Genomic DNA, 20,454 nt, shown 5'->3' with positions numbered 1-20,454 from the left:
TACCACTGATATCCCTTACTACCACTTACTTAATACCACTGATATCCCTTACTGTAATACCACTGATATCCCTTACTACCACTTACTTAATACCACTGATATCCCTTACTGTAATACCACTGATATCCCGTACTACCACTTACTGTAACACCACTGATATCCCTTACTACCACTTACTGTAACACCACTGATATCCCTTACTACCACTTACTGTAATACCACTGATATCCCTTACTGTAATACCACTGATATCCCTTACTACCACTTACTGTAACACCACTGATATCCCTTACTACCACTTACTGTAACACCACTGATATCCCTTACTACCACTTACTGTAACACCACTGACATCGCTTACTGATTACACTTACTGTAATACCACTGATATCCCTTACTGTAATACCACTGATATCCCGTACTACCACTTACTGTAACGCCACTGATATCCCTTACTGTAACACCACTGATATCCCTTACTACCACTTACTGTAACACCACTGACATCGCTTACTGATTACACTTACTGTAATACCACTGATATCCCTTACTGTAATACCACTGATATCCCTTACTACCACTTACTGTAACACCACTGATATCCCTTACTACCACTTACTGTAACACCACTGATATCCCTTACTACCACTTACTGTAATACCACTGATATCCCTTACTGTAATACCACTGATACCCCTTACTACCACTTACTGTAACACCACTGATATCCCTTACTACCACTTACTGTAACACCACTGATATCCCTTACTACCACTTACTGTAACACCACTGACATCGCTTACTGATTACACTTACTGTAATACCACTGATATCCCTTACTACCACTTACTGTAACACCACTGATATCCCTTACTACCACTTACTGTAACACCACTGATATCCCTTACTGTAATACCACTGATATCCCTTACTACCACTTACTGTAACACCACTGATATCCCTTACTACCACTTACTGTAATACCACTGATATCCCTTACTGTAATACCACTGATATCCCTTACTACCACTTACTGTAACACCACTGATATCCCTTACTACCACTTACTGTAACACCACTGATATCCCTTACTACCACTTACTGTAACACCACTGACATCGCTTACTGATTACACTTACTGTAATACCACTGATATCCCTTACTACCACTTACTGTAACACCACTGATATCCCTTACTACCACTTACTGTAACACCACTGATATCGCTTACTGATTTCACATACTGTAATACCACTGATATCCCTTACTACCACTTACTGTAACACCACTGATATCGCTTACTGATTCCACTTACTGTAATACCACTGATATCCCTTACTACCACTTACTGTAACACCACTGATATCGCTTACTGATTCCACTTACTATAATACCACTGATATCCCTTACTACTTCTTACTGTAACACCACTGATATCCCTTACTACCACTTACTGTAACACCACTGATATCCCTTACTACCACTTACTGTAATACCACTGATATCCCTTACTGTAACAACACTGATATCCCTTACTACCACTTACTGTATGTAACACCACTGATATCCCATACTGTAATACCACTGATATCCCTTACTGTAACACCACTGTTATCCCTTACTGTAATACCACTGATATCCCTTACTGATACCACTTACTGTAACATCACTGATATCCCTTACTGTAATACCACTGATATCTAGAATGAAAATATGGCCATGTCTTCATCATATAGTACTTCACAATATACTGCTATATTTGCCATGACTCTCAATATATCACACAAAGCCAAGGTAATTGTATTGCAACTGTGGTGAAATGCAGGATGCTGAAGGACCTCAACTGAGAAGTGACTATTCTTTGAGGAGTATGGATGAATGGCATATGCCATCCATTGTTGAAAGCACTTGACTCTGAGATTGCAAAGGGAATGTTGACTGCTGTTAAAGCAACATTTGTGCGCAAACATGTGGAAAGGCTGAGAGACAGATCCATTATCCAACTGTTCCATGGACCACTACAGAAAAACACACAATGCTGTTTCTTATAAAGCCCATTCTGCAGCTGAAGGTGCTGTCTTAGTGTAGCAGAGTGGCAGGCTGATCAAAAGTTTTGTTGTACAGTAGGGTGAATATTCTGACTCTCGTCTATTTCACAGTCTAATTTGTTCTCTTGTTGGCTTAAAGTTCACAAATCAGGGAATGTAGAGAGAACTATGGCGGGATGGACAGGGAGAGAGAGAGAGAAAGAGAGAGAGACAAACAGAGTGAGAGAGCGAGAGAGAGAGGGAACTATGAGTGTGTATGAGAGACAGACATTCTCTTCTGAACTGGAGATGCCATCTGTCAATGTCAGGGCCTGTAATACTGCTTATTTGACAAATGCCAAGGCAACCTGAAGATGGTTCATAATAAATAGCAGCCCAGATTGGAGCCCGAACCGACAGCACTCAATAGAACCAAAAGCCAATAGAACCACAAAAGTTAGCTGTTTATGCATTTAATATCCTTAGCATTAGTGCATCGACAGGTATAGAAATGTAACATAGAAAAAAGCCACCATTGCTCTTAAAAGTTGATGGAAAACAGAAGATTCCATTTGGACCTTCCTTTGAATATTCATCATCCAACATCAACTCCAACCAACCACAGTTAAGTTGACTCAATCACACACTCTTCTCTCCATGATTCCAATACCTGGAGAGGTTCAACCACAAGGCTGGAGTGACAGACAGCTAACAGCTAACACAATTGAGCAATGGAGACGTACCTGAGCCTCTCTTGGACACTGTTTTGAAACCTCGAACCACTGCCGCATAGAGAAGAATCTGGAGTGTGATGGGAGCTTTCATTTTTCACCTGGCCAAGTGTTCTATGGGGTTAGAGGAGAGGAGAGAGAGGTTAGAGACTATCCATAAAGGTAAGAATAATGAACAAATCCTTTAGAGAAGATAATGTGCTTTGTAGACAAAACATAAATCAAGAAACACACACTAAATCTAAACAGTCATTTTTGTTTTTATGCCTCTAAAGAGCGAGCAAAGTACATCCCATCATGTAGAATGCAATAGATCCCTTTAACTGGCTTCAACAGCTCCCTCTCTCTTCCTAGACAGTCATTTTGTCTAAAGCACAGCGTGTTATAGACCACAATCATGACGGAACACCTCATGTATTAGATATGGAAGGGAAACGGTGTATCCTGAATATGTTGCTCCATGGTTTAAGGATGAAATACAACATAAAGTAGTAAATCATGATAGAGTATAACATCAAGGCAAACATATTATTAGGAAATGGCAGCAATCATACAGATATTTAAGCCCACATACATTCCCTTATGCTTGCAATCATTAATAAATTTAAAAAAGTAAAATTGAAAACAGTGAAACAGCCCACTGGGCACAGATGTCAATTTAATATCTATTCCACGTTGGTTCAACGTCATTTCATTGAAATGACGTGGAAACAACATTGATTCAACCAGTATGTGCCCAGTAGGAATGGCTGTAACACTAACAATCAATAACAAGCACCACTAAAGGGTGAGTGGAGGTACAGTATTTGTTAACAGCGCCTTTGGAAAGTAATTCAGACCCCTTGACTTTATCAACATTTAGTTTGGTTACAGCTTTATTCTAAAATTGATTAAATTGTTGTTTCCCCTCGTCAATCTACACACAATACCCCGTAATGACAAAGCAACAACTGTTTTTAAGAAATTGTTCTAAATTATAATAATACAAAAAACCTGAAATATCACATTCACTGTGCCTTGCAAAAGTATTCATTCCCCTTTGGTGTTTTTCCTATTTTGTTGCATTACAACCTGTAATTTAAATGGATTTTTATTTGGTTTTCATGTAATGGACAAAATTCAACACCTTTGCTATTGTAACAGTCGTCCTATGAAGGAGAAGAGGACCAAGGTGCAGCGTGGTATGTGTCCATATCTTTTAATAAAGAACTTGAACACTGAACAAAAACAATAAACCGACAACCGAAAACAGTTCTGGCTGGTGCAGACACACAACAGAAAACAGTTCTGGCTGGTGCAGACACACAACAGAAAACAGTTCTGGCTGGTGCAGACACACAACAGAAAACAGTTCTGGCTGGTGCAGACACACAACAAAAAACAGTTCTGGCTGGTGCAGACACACAACAGAAAACAGTTCTGGCTGGTGCCGACATACAACAGGAAACAGTTCTGGCTGGTGCAGACACACAACAGAAAACAGTTCTGGCTGGTGCAGATGCACAACAGAAAACAGTTCTGGCTGGTGCAGACACACAACAGGAAACAGTTCTGGCTGGTGCAGACACACAACAGAAAACAGTTCTGGCTGGTGCAGACACACAACAGAAAACAGTTCTGGCTGGTGCAGACACACAACAGAAAACAGTTCTGGCTGGTGCAGACACACAACAGAAAACAGAAAATAATCACCCACGAAACACAATAGAAAAAAGGGTATCTAAATATGGTTCTCAATCAGGGACAATGATTGACAGCTGCCTCTGATTGAGAACCATACCAGGCCAAACACAGAAATAGCAAATCATAGAAAAACTAACATAGACAACCCACCCAACTCACGTCCACCCCATTACTAAAACAAAGACATAACAAAAGAACTAAGGTCAGAACATGACAGCTATGAAGCCCCTAAATAAGATCAGGTGCGACCAATTACCTTCAGAAGTCACATAAATAGTTAAATAAAGGAAAAGTACAGATCAGGGTTGGGTTATAAAAAATATCAGAAACTTTGAACATCCCACGGAGCACCATTAAAGAGAGAGGGGCGCCCACCAAAACTCACGGACCAGGAAAGGAGGGCATTAATCAGAGAGGCAACAAAGAGACCAAAGATAACCCTGAAGGAGATGCAAAGCTCCACAGCGGAGATTGCAGTATCTGTCCATAGGACCACTTTAAGCTGTACACTCCACAGAGCTGGGCTTCATGGAAGAGTGGCCAGAAAAAAAGCCATTGCTTAAAGAAAAAAATAAGCAAACACGTTTGGTGTTCGCAAAAGGCATGTGGGAGACTCCCCAAATACAAGTAAGTGCTCTGGTCAGATGAGACTAAAATTGAGCTTTTTGGCCGTCAAGGAAAACGCTATGACTTGCGCAAACCCAACAGCTCTCATCACCCCGAGAACACCATGCCCACAGTGAAGCATGTTGGTGGCAGCATCATGCTGTGGGGAAGTTTTTCCATCGGCAGGGACTGGGAAAGTTGCAGAATTGAAGGAATGATGGATGGCACTAAATAAAAGGAAATTCTTGAGGGAAACCTGTTTCACTCTTCCAGAGATTTGAGACTGGGACGGAGGTTCACCTACCAGCAGGACAATGACCCTAAGCATACTGCATTTAAATGTGTTGGAATGTCCAAGTCAAAGCCCAGACCTCAATCCAATTGAGAATCTGTGTTATGACTTAAAGATTACTGTACAGCAGCGGAACCCATCCAACTTGAAAGAGCTGGAGCAGTTTTGCCTTGGAGAATGGGCAAAAATACCAGTGGCTAGATGTGCCAAACTTATAGAGACATACCCCAAGAGACTTGCAGCTGTAATTGCTGCAAAAGATGGCCATACAAAGTATTGACTTGGGGGGGTGAATAGTTATGCACGCTCAAGTTTTCTGTTTTTTTGTCTTATTTCTGTCATGTATTGTCATGTTATGTCTTGTTCCTGTTCTTTCTCTTCACTTCGTTTCCCCCTGCTGGTCGTATTAGGTTACCTTCTCTCCCTTTCCTTCCCCCAGCTGTTCCTCATCTCCTCTAACTACCTCGTTTACTCTCTCCCACCTGTTCCTTTTTTTCCCTCTGATTAGGTCTCTATTTCTCTCTCTGTTTCTGCTTCTGTCTTTGTCAGATTCTCGTTTGCTTCACCCTTGTCCCGTCCTGTCGTAATCTGCCTCTTCATCAGATGCTACGTGTGATCAGGTACCTCTGTCCTCTCCAACCCGCGCCTACCCGGAGAGACCAGCAGTCTGTTGCCGCTAACCCTGCTATTCTCCTCTGCTGCTAGAAGGGGACTCTCCTGTAAAGATCAGAGGACTTTATGATTTATTTGTCGCCCTCTCTGCGGGTTGTCTATTTTGTCAACCGATACATCTAAAGAGGATTTATGTCTTCCCTGTGTTTGGACATTAAAAGACTCTGTTTCTGTTAAACCGCTTTTGGGTCCTCACTCACCTGTATAACAATTTCTTGTTTTGTTTCACAATAAAATAAAATGTACATCTTCAAAGTAGTAGGCATGTTGTGTAAATCAAATGATACAACCCCCCCAAAAATACATTTTAATTCCAAGTTGTAAGGTTTGGGGTCACTTAGAAATGTCCTAGTTTTTGAAAGAAAAGCAATTTTCTTGTCTATTAAAATAACATCAAATTGATCAGAAATACAGTGTAGGCACTGTTCATTTTGTAAATTACTGTTGTAGATGGAGATGGTAGATTTTTTTAGGCGTACAGAGGCCCATTATTAGCAACCATCACTCCTGTAAATAGTACCCGCAAAACACCAGTCTCAACATCAACAGTGAAGAGGCGACTCTGGGATGCTGGCCATCTAGGCAGAGTTCCTCTGTCCAATGTCTGTGTTATTTTGCCCATTTTCTTTTTATTGGCCAATTTGACATTAGTATTTTTCTTTGCAACTCTGCCTGGAAGGCCAGCATCCCGGAGTCACCTCTTCACTGTTGATGTTGAGACTGGTGTTATGTGGGTACTACTCCTGCGTTGTCTTGGCTGTGTGCTTGGGGTTGTTGTCCTGTTGGACTGTCACCCCAATCTGAGGTCCTGAGTGCTCTGTTGTAGGTTTTCATCAAGGATCTCTCGCTACTTTGATCTGTTCATCTTTGCCTCGATCTGGAATAGTATCCCAGTCCCTGCCGCTGAAAAACATCCCCACAGTATGATGCTGCCACCACCATGCATCACCGTAGGAATGGTGCCAGGTTTCCTCCAGACATAACGCTTGGCATTCAGGTCAAAGAGTTTAATCTTGGTTTCATCAGACCAGAGAATCTTGTTTCTCATGGTCTGAAAGTCTTTAGGTGCTTTTTTGCACTCTCCAAGTGGGCTGTCATGTGCCTTTTACTGAGGAGTGGCTTCTGTTTGGCCAGTCTACCATAAAGCCCTGATTGGTGGAGTGCTGCATAGATGGTTGTCCTTCTAGAAGGTTTTCCAATTTCCACAGAGGAACTCTAGAGCTCTGTCACAGTGACCATCGGGTTCTTGGTCACTTCCTGACCAAGGTCCTTCTCCCCCGATTACTCAGTTTGGTCGGTGGCCAGCTCTAGGAAGAGTCTTGGTGGTTCCAAACTTCTTCCATTTAAGAATAACGGAGGCCACTGTGTTCTAGGGGAACTTCAATGCTGCAGAAATGTTTTGGTACCCTTCCCCAGATCTGTACCTAGGAATGGTCTGGGAGCTCTACGAACAATTCCTTCGACCTCATGGCTTAGTTTTTGCTCTGACATGCACTGTCAACTGTGGGACCTTATAAAGAGAGGTGTGTGCCTTTCCAAATCATGTCCAATCAATTGAATTTACCACAGGTGGACTCCAATCAAGTTGTAGAAACACCTCAAGGTTGATCAATGGAACCAGGATGCACCTGAGCTCAATTTTGAGTCTCAAAGCAAAGAGTCTGAATGCTTACGTAAATAAGGTATTTCTGTTTTTTACTTTTAATACATTTGCAAAAATGTCTAGAAACCCGTTTTGGCTTTGTCATTATGGGGTATTGTGTGTAGACTGCTGAGGATTTGTATTTATTTAATCCATTTTAGTTTGTTGTAACTTAACAAAATGTAGAAAAAGTCCAGGGGTCTGAATACTTTACGGAGGCACCGTATGTATGTAGTCCTATTGTAAGGCTATGGGTCAAATCAAGAACATAGTTAGTTGTACCGAAAGGAACACACCAGGTAAAAGGTCATGAGTAACAGATTCTGAAGGTGAATTTACATCCAATCACCATATTGAAGGTGAATTACACAAGATAGTAGAAGCCACCCTTGCACGATTGACTATTTCTTCTCAAATAAGTTTAAATGGAAAAAAACCTTTGGTGTTCACACATGTATTTGTTTGATTTACAACTGCATAGGACCCTAAAAAAAACTGAGATGTGGCTTTCAGATTACGCCACGTGCAAATAATTTAATCATCATTTACTCATCTGGATCATAGATCAAAACGGGGGAAACAAATATTTGATATCATGTTCTGCAGCTGCCTACAAATCTGCAATTAGCCTTTCAAATAAACGATGCCCGTATGCAAATCCATTCTCCAAAAGTTTACTTTTTATTCCTCTCTTTAAAGATTTATCATCATGGACCCATATAAAATGAACTTCATCAAAGAAGAAGCTGTGTCAAAGTAGTGAGTAATAATATATCTGGCTTTGTTGCCATGCTAACTAACATGTTAATTTCACCGGCTCCCTAATCCTTTACATAATCAATTCTAATCTGAATTCCTCTGGTGTAGGCCACTGTTTTGGGGGTGGTTGTATGATCTAACAACCAATAATGAAGCAGCCCAAAGACTGCCAATAATCTCACGAGGCAAGCTCCCTCATTTCAATGCCTGTCAATTCAATTGACATGTGGTAGCTTCCAATGTTTAAAAACTTCACGTTGACATTTAATACCTGACAAAGACACAACACAGAATCTGGAGGGGGAACCTGGTAAACCACAATAAGCCTGAGGAGACCGTGTTAGTGTGTCAGTTCCAGATTAGACTGCAGCCAAGGATGACGACACCACCACAAACCACCCCTCTATGAAAGGGCCATTGTAGCGCCGGGCGCTAGTTGGCTAACGACGCTTCACAAGTCACCCCCTCACTGCACTAAAACGATAAAGCAACACCCAAATCGTATCATTTTAATTAGCGTTCTCGCTCGTGTCGCTACAAACATTACCACCAAAGATACTCTCGATGTGGTCCCTCTCTTACAAACAGAGCACACAATGATTAAATAGACACATTCGCCTAGGATTACTAGCTTCCTGTGATAACTGTGATTGGGCGCCAGTGCATGGCATGTAAATGATGTTGCCATTTCAAAGACTATATCATGGACACTCTTACTGACAGTTGTGGCTGCTTCGTGTCATGTATTGTTGTCTCTACCTTCTTGCCCTTTGTGCTGTTGTCTGTGCCCAATAATGTTTGTACCATGTTTTGTGCTGCTACCATGTTGTGCTGCTGCCATGTTGTGTTGCTACCATGTTGTTGTCATGTGTTGCTTCTATACTGTGTTGTTGTCTTAGGTCTCTCTTTATGTAGTGGTGTGGTGTCTCTCTTGTCGTGATGTGTGTTTTGTCCTATATTTGTATTTTTTTTTTTAAATGTTAATCCCAGCCCGCGTCCCCGCAGGAGGCATTTTGCCTTTTAGTAGGACGTCATTGTAAGTAAGAATTTGTTCTTACTGACTTGCTTAGTTAAATAAACATGAAATAAATACAAAATCATTTAAAAAGAAGACGAAGATACATGGTGTTCAATGCGATAGGAGGTACTTGAAATTGGTGATATTGAATAATAACCCTGAATAACAATAGAGACTTATTTGTCTACCTCAGTGCATCGTTACTGATGAGCTAAGAAGTCGTCTGCAGGTGGTATTGCAGCAGACTGATCATAGTCCAGAGTATCTCAAAAACAGAATAAATAAGGGATTATAGGATTAAACATATGACAGAATTCAAAACATTCCCATAATATGTTCCTGGAACTGCAAGATCACTGCTGTAGCAGTGGTTTGGATTGAAAATGCAAGGCAGATATGTAGTTGTTCCGTGATACACAGATAGGTCTGTTTAATTGTGAATAGGTCGCTAAAACAGTCATTCCTAGGTTATTACTGTGTAATGACCATTTACCATGCCATTGCTTAGTAAACAGCTAGGAAACTATGTGCCGTAAAATTAAGTGCTACTCATGTTTGTATAAAACATCATTCTCATAATCAATGATTTCAAGTGGATCCTGGTTAATGTGTGAATATCAACCTCTTGTTATTTCAGAGTGTGTTTTCCCCAATACTGAGAGGAGAGAATCAAGTGCTAGCTATTTACACAGCCCACAGTGTGGGAGGGGAGCATGAGAATTGACATGAGCTCCCTGTTGTAGTGCAGTGTAGCCGACCCCCTGCTGCAGCGATGACGTAAACAAACAAGTCACTGATGGTCTATAACCATTGAATTAGCAGGGTCTGCAAAAGGAGGAAGCTCCATAGAATCTACTGTCGACTGCAGTTGTTGTCCAGTTGTTTTTCCTCACCCGCCTCCCTCTTTGTCTCTTAGTCCCTGTCTATTAGTCCCTGTCTCTTAGTCCCTGTCTATTAGTCCCTGTCTATTAGTCCCTGTCTATTAGTCCCTGTCTCTTAGTCCCTGTCTATTAGTCCCTGTCTATTAGTCCCTGTCTATTAGTCCCTGTCTCTTAGTCCCTGTCTCTTAGTCCCTGTCTATTAGTCCCTGTCTATTAGTCCCTGTCTATTAGTCCCTGTCTATTAGTACCTGTCTATTAGTCCCTGTCTATTAGTCCCTGTCTATTAGTCCCTGTCTCTTAGTCCCTGTCTATTAGTCCCTGTCTATTAGTCCCTGTCTATTAGTCCCTGTCTATTAGTCCCTGTCTATTAGTCCCTGTCTATTAGTCCCTGTCTCTTAGTCCCTGTCTATTAGTCCCTGTCTATTAGTCCCTGTCTATTAGTCCCTGTCTATTAGTCCCTGTCTATTAGTACCTGTCTATTAGTCCCTGTCTATTAGTCCCTGTCTATTAGTCCCTGTCTATTAGTACCTGTCTATTAGTCCCTGTCTATTAGTACCTGTCTATTAGTCCCTGTCTATTAGTCCCTGTCTATTAGTCCCTGTCTATTAGTACCTGTCTATTAGTACCTGTCTATTAGTCCCTGTATTTATCCCCCGCTGGATTCAACCAAATTCAATTACTGTCTTGAAGGTTCTGTCAGAGAAGGGCCCTTTCTCTTACTAGAGGAGCACCAGCACAGAATGTCTTCCAACAGCCCCTCTCTCTCTCCTCCCTCCCTTCCTCTTTTCACCATCTCCTCGTCCTCGTCCCCCTCTCTCTGTAGAGGAGCAGAGGAAAAAACCTTATCTGCCTGCTGCCTTTGCAAGTTATTAACATTTCTATTTGTGAGACACTGTTGCAATCACTTATACCCTCCACACACCTACATCCACACACCTACATCCACACACCTACATCCACACACCTACATCCACACACCTACATCCACACACGTACATCCACACACCTACATCCACACACGTACATCCACACACCTACATCCACACACCTACATCCACACACCTACATCCACACACCTACATCCACACACGTACATCCACACACCTACATCCACACACCTACATCCACACACCTACATCCACACACGTACATCCACACACCTACATCCACATACGTACATCCACATGCCTACATCCACACACCTACATCCACACACCTACATCCACACACCTACATCCACACACGTACATCCACACACCTACATCCACACACGTACATCCACACACCTACATCCACACACCTACATCCACACACCTACATCCACACACGTACATCCACACACCTACATCCACATACGTACATCCACATGCCTACATCCACACACCTACATCCACACACCTACATCCACACACGTACATCCACACGCCTACATCCACACACCTACATCCACACACCTACATCCACACACCTACATCCACACATCTACATCCACACACGTACATCCACACACGTACATCCACACACCTACATCCACACATCTACATCCCAACACCTACATCCACACACCTACATCCACACACCTACATCCACACATCTACATCCCAACACCTACATCCACACACCTACATCCACACACCTACATCCACACATCTACATCCCAACACCTACATCCACACACCTACATCCACACACCTACATCCACACACGTACATCCACACACCTACATCCACACATCTACATCCACACACGTACATCCACACACCTACATCCACACATCTACATCCCAACACCTACATCCACACACCTACATCCACACACCTACATCCACACATCTACATCCCAACACCTACATCCACACACCTACATCCACACACCGACATCCACACACGTACATCCACATGCCTACATCCACACACCTACATCCACACACGTACATCCACACGCCTACATCCACACACCTACATCCACACACCTACATCCACACACGTACATCCACACACCTACATCCACACACCTACATCCACACACCTGCATCCACATGCCTACATCCACACACCTACATCCACACACATAAAGCCCGGCTGTACACACAGAATTATTCCTCGGGTTGCAAAATCCTGGGAACGTTCAATAAATTCTCTGGTTTTCACGAAATCCCTGTTGGAGGATACCAGATTTCCTGCTTATTCCCCGCCTGATTCCGGGGATCCTCCAACTGGGATTTCGTGAAAACCAGAGAATTTATTGAACGTTCCCAGGATTTTGCAACCCATATTATTCCATTTCAGATGGTCTGATCCCCCCATCCACCACCATACTGCTGATACAGTAAGGAGTAGAGTATATGGAAAAGATTGGAGGAGATATCAGGTGCCATGCCAGGAGAGAAGAGAGATAGTGAGAGAGGAGAAGAGAGAGAGAAAGAGGAGAAGAGAGAGAGAGAGGGAGGGGGAGAGAGAGAGAGAGAGAGAGAGAGAGAGAGAAGAGAGAGAGAGAAAGAGAAGAGAGAGAGAGAAAGAGAGAGAGAGCGAGAGAGAAGAGAGAGAGAGAAAGAGAAGAGAGAGAGAGAAAGAGAGAGAGAGCGAGAGAGAGAGAGAGAGAGAGAGAGAGCGAGAGAGAGGAAGAGAGAGAAGAGAGAGAGAGGAGAAGAGAGAGAGGAGAGGAGAAGAGAGAGAGAGAGCGAGAGATAGGGGGAGGGGGGAGAGAGAGAGAGAGAGAGAGAGAGAGAGAGAGAGAAAGGTGCAGTGAAAGGTGGCAGAGCTAGAGTGGTGTTTGTCACACCATGAGACATCCTGAAAATCGGTGTTCTCAAAAACATTTGTTGTTCCATGTAGTGAATCTGCGTTGATGAATATCGCTGATTGGCTGGGCAGTGCACACACTTGGGTTCGCATGTAGAAATCAGACCCCAGGAGTGAAATCAGCTGGACTGTGGACCTGAAAAGCTGTGCATGCTGTTATAGTGTAGGTCCCAGGGCTTCCAGTCCCACTGTGGACCGGAAACAGCACGAAACAGCATGAAATAGAGTACAATGCCTCTTTGTGGCTGGCGTCATTCTCTACCACTGCACGTAACTAGTGTGACACCTTGTGAAAACTTGAATCCTTTGCAGAAAGTGAAGGCACCACAGGTGGGTCAATACTTGAGATTGAAATTTCTCATGAGGTGCAAGGTATTGTATTTTACCTGAAAAAGGGTGAAATAACACCTTTTTGCTACCACTTCTATGAGCGACGTGTTCTAATAGAGTCAAGTTAACCAATTTTAAAATCCCAGCCAATTTCCTTCTACATGGTGTCAAAAATAAAAATGATATACTTGTTTCCACTTCCACCCTCTCTCCTTTTGAATCATGCAGAGGGGAAACGTTTTCTAGTTGGTGAATGATTTGCATCATTTGCATTCTTCTGTGACGCCAGAGAAAGTGATGCAACTGTGAGCCAGTGGGCCAGTGGGCTCAAGTCTCCCGGCCATTGGGGTTCAGGGTTAATAAGCAGGAGGTGCAGAGCACTGCTACAGCTTCCAAGAAATGGCCCCTCAGCTTATTTAGCGAAGTCCTGTGTGACACAATCAGTGGAGTGGACCCCAAAATGGCCACCTCATGAGGCAATACGGACTTCATTTCCCATAAGCGCTTTGTGTGCCAGGCAAGGAGTCCTATTGCTGCTTTCCATAATAGGGATGTGGATGTCCAATTAAATAGACTTGATGCAGAGGTGAAGGCCTGTATTCTGACAATATGAGAACTGCTGGTCACGTAGCCAGGACAGAGGGAGACTTTATTTTGAGTGAATCACAGAGAGAATGAGGAGAGAACAATTTACAGGCAGCTTGCTATTTTCTCTTGTGGGGAAAAGACACAGAGCAATCTGACCCGATTTGTCCACTTATGAAATAACAGTGAGAGTGATGTCTGTAACAAGTCCCTCGTTCCCACCTGACAAGAACAAGACTTACTCTCTGCTGTTTCAGCGAAGTCTAAAACAACTTTTTATATAGCCTTAATCATTGGCAATTCATTGGCCTTAGTGGTTGTAATGTTCCTTGGTTCACGCTAAGAAGCTTTTAAAGTCAACATGGATGAAGTTTTAATTTCATAATGTACCTCAACGCTACAGTGATTAAATGCATGGCAATGATACTAGATCTCAAGCATTACCCGTCACAAACTCACCTCTCCAAAAAGCTTCCAGGAAGGAAGCAGTGCTCAGTCAGTACCGATATTCACTCTGGAGGTGACAGAAGATAGCTGTACATCATCAACAACACAGCACACGCACCACATAGACCTAATTTGAAATCCAATTCACTACAGATTCACCCCCCCCCATCCTTATCAACCTCTGCTACTTCTCTGCTCTGCTCTAGCAATCGTTTCAGCTCAATAAAACCTGAGAAAACCGGACCAGGAGGAGTCCTGTTCAATCCCCCTCAGATCCCTGACCTGCCTGCTAAGGCCCTCTGTGTCCCAGTTCGGCCCAGCCGTAGCCGAGCGGCAGGGAAATAAAGATAAAACTAATGAAGCCTTCTTATTGGATAGGCCGTGGCGGCGGAGGGGGCTCAGGGGTCCAGGGGAGAGCCCGGCTGTAGCCCCATTCTGGGGATGAAAACGGAGGCTGCTGAGGACAAGAGAGAGAGAAGGGAGGAGGGGATAAATCATCCCCAGGAGGAGAAGAGGAGGAGTGAGGGGAGAGCAGAGCTTCTGTCAGTACTGTAGCCTCCCCTCCACACCGACCGCATGTTTAATAAAAGATAAGCCATCCATCTCAAATCTCTCCTCCAAACACACAGTACAGCTCAGACCGCTCGCTCGCTGCCCCACTACTGAAATTGCACACCTGCATTATTCAGGCAACGCATTAGGCTTTATGGCCCATTCTTTCCCCTTACTGAGCAAGACTCAGCTCAACCCATTGACATAGAAATGACAGAGCTGTTCAGGCATAGTTTACAACCTCAAAATCACAGTTTCCATAAACCTTAACCTGCTACAAGAGAGCTCACCACACTAAACAAGTATGTTGATTCATATAGAATTGTCCATGAGCAAAGTATATAGAAAGATATTATATTGTATAAGAGAACTTCAATTCTCCAGAGTTCTGTCAACAGTACATTGAAATATATTATATTGTTTAAGAGAACTTCATTTCTCCAGAGTTCTGTCAACAGTACCAAGATATTATACTGTATAAGAGAACTTCAATTCTCCAGAGTTCTGTCAACAGTACATTGAAATATATTATATTGTATAAGACAACTTCATTTCTCCAGAGTTCTGTCAACAGTACATGAAAGATATTATATTGTATAAGATAACTTCATTTCTCCAGAGATCTGTCAACAGTACCAAGATATTATACTGTATGAGAAAACTTTATTTCTCTTGAGCTCGGTCAACGGCACAAAAATATTATACTGTATGAGAGAACTTCATTTATCTTGAGTTCTGTCAACAGCTCAAGATATCATACTGTATAAGATAACTTAATTTCTCTTGAGTCGTGTCAACAGTATAAAGAAAGCTATGCTATTGTATAAGATAACTTTATTTCTCATATTGTATAAGATAACTTTATGTCACCAGTACAAATAAATATAGTATATTGTATAAGATCCCTTCCGTGAGATCCGTCAACAGTACAAAGAAAGATATTATAGGGTACAAGAGCACTTCATTTCTCCAGAGTTCTGCAAACCTTTCTAGAAAAGGAGAGAGACCAACCTATCCAGCAGCAGTCACCTGTCTCCGTTTTACCCCCCATCCAAAGTCCCCTCCATCCACTACACTACACCAAGAGAAACCTCTTCAGATCCAATCATCCCACTCAAATGGGACTTGACACTATTCCCTACTGAGGGCCAATCTAGTTGGGAGGAGACCCCCACCCCTCCACTCCACTCATTAAAGGAGAGGGGGGGGGGGTATGGCTGACAGGCAGGCAGGTAGGTGGGGCGAGGGCCAAGAGAGGAAGTAGCTGGAAGCCAGGATGATTGATGCAAGGCTGTCTTCTAGAGCTGGTATACTGCTCCATCATCCATCAGTAGGATCAACTCAATCTGCTGGGGAGGAAACTGAAACACAGCAGCTGGTGAACTGTGAAACAGACTTCTACTACTGTTATTCCAAAGGATATGCACACTGATGACTGCAGTAGATTGCATTTGTTAGGGTGGTGGGACCAGGGATAGGGCGAGAGGCGGTGAATTGTCAAATTGGCTGGCTACAGTCCTACAGCACAAGAATAGGTCCCATTCCTAGGAGTACAATAGCTCCTAAAGCTAATTTCTATTGTCAGATGACTTTTCTGTTGAATGATACCAAAATATATGCATTACATAATCCTATAACATTGTGAGGCTTCCCATGGTAGAATCCCAGCTTCCTCTGAGCATGGCTGGAATGTGGACTCACTGGTCTTCATTATTAACATGTAAACATAAATGGAGGGTTGTTACTCAACATACACACATGTAACAATTCCCCCATTCCCTCAACTGGATGAAGATAAGCATGCCTGAAACTGGAGGCTTATTGAACCACTGCCCTCACGTTCACATTTAATAAGCCAAAACACTGTAGAACCACAAGGGCGTCACATGAGGGTCTCAGAGGGTATAGCCCCGGGGGGAGCGGAACACGGAACTAGAACTCCAGCAGACCAGCCACCTAACAACCGGTTCAATGGCTCGCTAGATAGAAAACAGAGGGAAAAGACACAGTAAGAACCCAAGGCAAAAAAAGGTCCATTTGTCTGCTGAAAAGTCAACCCGAAGAACCAGACAAGTGTTGCGGCTGAAAGAGCCAGAGAGTGGGGAGGGAAAACTGTGTTGGAGTTACTATAGACCTGAATTTGCAGACCGGCATGCCTCCTCTCTCTCCCTCTCTCTCGTTCTCGCTCTCTCGATCCCTCCCTCCCTCCCTCTCCCTCTCTCTCTCTCTCTCTCTCTCTCTCGATCCCTCTCTCTCTCTCTCCTTTTCTCTCTCTCTCTCTCTCTCTCTATCCCTTCCTTTCTCTCTCCCGCTCCCTTTCTCCCTTTCTCTCTCTCTCTCTCCCTCTCTCTCTCTCTCTCTCGCTCTCTCTCTTTCCCGCTCTCCCTGCCTCCCTCTCTCCCTCCATCGCTCCCTCCTTCCTATCAGTACCCCCTCTGCCTACTATTTGCTGCTCTGATTGTATCATCTCTGAGTGGCCCCCTGTCCGGAAATGGAGCCAGCACCAGCAATCAAGACTAAACTGATAGGATAAGGAGGATTGGAAGGGAGGGGTCTAGTCACCATGGAGAGCATGACAGGAACAACACACATTTACTGCATTGACAAACATTGTGGAAAAAACACTCCATGTGAGGAAGGCGGGATTTAATATCGGAGGACAAGGAGAGCCGACTCCCCAGGCCCTTCTAATAAAGTGGGCCAATAAATCAGGGCCTATTGAGGGCCACTCTTGCTGGGGTTGGTGGGGATATGTCGAGGGCCCATGGAGAATGCTGGGTCTTGCCAAGGAACGGCTTCGCAGTGGAATTCGCAGTTGACACAGCAGCAGCATTCTGGGAAATAAACAGGGCCCATAAATAATACGACATTCACATCTAGACCACAGCTCTGGTGTTTGTTTAGCAACACAACTACAATAATGTGTTCCCCTTTGTCATTGACTAGTCTAGGGTGAAAAATACATGAAATTAACAACACAGTGTTGTGAATGAGGAGTCTTAAGAAACGGCATGTGAATACATGCTCTCTGTGTAATTGGACTTCTCTCTTGAGGATGTATCATTGGTCAGGAAAGCTGAGTCGGTGCATGTTGTCTTCTACTTCCTGTATTGGAGAGACATTCAGCTGGCAGCACAACATATCCAAGGTCTTTGTTCTTTTTAAACGCAGGCAGATTGTGAGGGAAGGTTTATCTCTGTGGTAATGCGCTGTGTGTCACTACGGAGTCTTCATGAATGGGCCAGCAGAACTCCGAATGGAGAAGGGAGAAATTGAAGGAAAAATTGCCCATTTAGCTTTTTACCTGCGTGACACTTTCCATCTCCTTTTACACGCCTACCTCCCAAATATCTAAAACACATCGACTTCATCCTCTAAGCAGTCTAGAGTCTAGCAGTCTCCTTTAGGATCACATGCAAACATTGCAGGGATACAGCTTTGGGGGAAAAAGGGTGAACATGATAATTCCATCATCCAGGCCAGCTCCTGGACTGCACATTCTATCACTGACAAACCATCAGCTTTTTTATTTTCCTTGCCTCAAGCTTTCAAAAAAATAGATAGAAGGAAGGATTTTTTTTATTACACCTTAGAATGCAATTTAATCTGTGGGGAGTGGGACTACAGTTTCATCGCTTCAATCTTTATTTCAGTGTGTGAAACAATTGACCAGTTTTTCGTCTTCTAGCAGTTCCTCTGGGAGGTTCCCCACATGTTTCCTGAGCTACAATATAAACAGACAGTTGGAAAATGATTCCATTACGACTTTCATGTAGCTACATTAGCTTGTCTCTGTTATGATAAGGCTGCCAAAACACTCAAAGGCTAAATAAAGTCAAGCCGCTGATTCCATGGTTGGATGTGTACCATACACTCACACTGCCTACCTGACAGATAGATAGAAGCTTGGAAGGCTTCATTTCTGTAGAGGGATGGTATTTTTTCTCTCGATCTGAGATCGCCTGAAGAAATAAGAGAGAAAATGTGTTTTGCTGTTGGCCTCCACTGAATGATAATCTGACAGAGGGCTTTGAGAAGAGCAGTGGAGAGCTGTAGGGCCACAATTGTAGAGGGGCCTATTTTGAAGCTCAAGTGTTTTTATAAAGACTACATCCCTCCAACAAAATCAGTTCAGATGATTTCCATTTCCAAGGGTTCCTTTTAGTTCCCTCTCTGCTACTCAGAAAGATATTTCTAATGACTTGTAGCAGCATGAATGTGACAGTACAGACAGGCTGAAACAGTGACTTTGTATTCATACAGCTGCCTTGTCTTAGATGTTCTATGGGCTTAGTGACTGACGCTTGGACATCTAGTAATCTACCTGATCTATCAAACATGTCTTTACGTGGAGAGAATGCTGCGAGCGAAAATAAATAGCTCAGTGTCAGATCAATAGCCTCTGATTGCTTTAATGTGGATCTAGGATTTTTTAAAATACTTGGGCAGAAAAGAGGCTGAAAACTCATCTAGGGAATTGGATTTCTTTCAAGATTTCTTTTGGGAAGGCTTTCCACTAGATGTTGGAACATTGCTGAGGGGACTTGCTTCCACTCAGCCACAAGAGCATTAGTGAGGTGATAATTAGGACTGGCTCACAGTGAGAGTTCCAATTCATCCCAAAAGTGTTCGATGGGCTTGAGATCAGGGATCTTTGCAGGCCAGTTAAGTTCTTCCACACCAATCTCGATAAACCATTTCTGTATGGACCTCGCTTTGTGCATTGTCATGCTGAAACAGGAAAGGGCCTTCCCCAAACTGTTGCCACAATGTTGGAAGCACAGAATAGTCTAGAATGTCATTGCAAGATTTCCCTTCACTGAAACTAAGGGCCCTAGCCCGAACCATGAAAAACAGCCCTAGACCATTATTCCTCCTCCACCAAACTTTACAGTTTGAACTATGCATTGGGGCAGGTAGGGTTCTCCTGGCAACTGCCAAACCCAGATTCGTCCGTCGAACTGCCAGATGGTGAAGCGTGATTCATCACTCCATAGAAAGCATTTCCACAGCTCCAGAGTCCAATTGCGACAAGCTTAACACCACTCCAGCCGACACTTGGCTTTGCGCATGGTGATCTTAGGCTTGCTCGGCCATGGAAACCCATTTTAATGAAGCTCCCGACAAACAGTTATTATGCTGACGTTGCTTCCAGAGGCAGTTTGGATCTCGGTAGTGAGTGTTGCAACCAAGGACAACGCTCCCGTTCTGTGAGCATGTGTAGCCTACCACTTTGCGGCTGAGCCGTTGTTGCTCATAGACGTTTCCACTTCACAATAACAGCCCTTACAGTTGACTGGGGCAGCTATAACAGGGCATACATTTTACGAATTGTTTTGTTGGAAGTCAAGTTGAAAGTCAAGTTGAAAGTCACAACTCTTCAGTGAGACCATTCTACTGCCAATGTTTGTCTATTGAGATTGCATGG

General features: G+C 43.3%; 1 protein-coding gene across 1 annotated transcript in view; it reads right to left on the bottom strand.

Annotated features, from left to right (window-relative positions):
- Positions 1 to 2,865, bottom strand: part of LOC115118358 (interleukin-1 receptor accessory protein-like 1) — a 495,706-nt gene extending 492,841 nt beyond the window's left edge. Inside the window, exon 1 of the mRNA XM_065023732.1 lies at positions 2,771 to 2,865. Within this exon, the coding sequence (XP_064879804.1) occupies positions 2,771 to 2,852 (82 nt within the window). The 5' untranslated portion in view covers positions 2,853 to 2,865. The remainder of the gene's footprint in view (positions 1 to 2,770) is intronic.
- Between the last annotated feature and the right edge of the window lie 17,589 nt (positions 2,866 to 20,454).

Source organism: Oncorhynchus nerka, linkage group LG2 (assembly GCF_034236695.1).
Source record: "Oncorhynchus nerka isolate Pitt River linkage group LG2, Oner_Uvic_2.0, whole genome shotgun sequence".
NCBI lineage: Eukaryota > Metazoa > Chordata > Actinopteri > Salmoniformes > Salmonidae > Oncorhynchus > Oncorhynchus nerka.
Note: the sequence above shows the minus strand (reverse complement) of the source record. Positions and strands in the feature narration are given on the sequence as shown.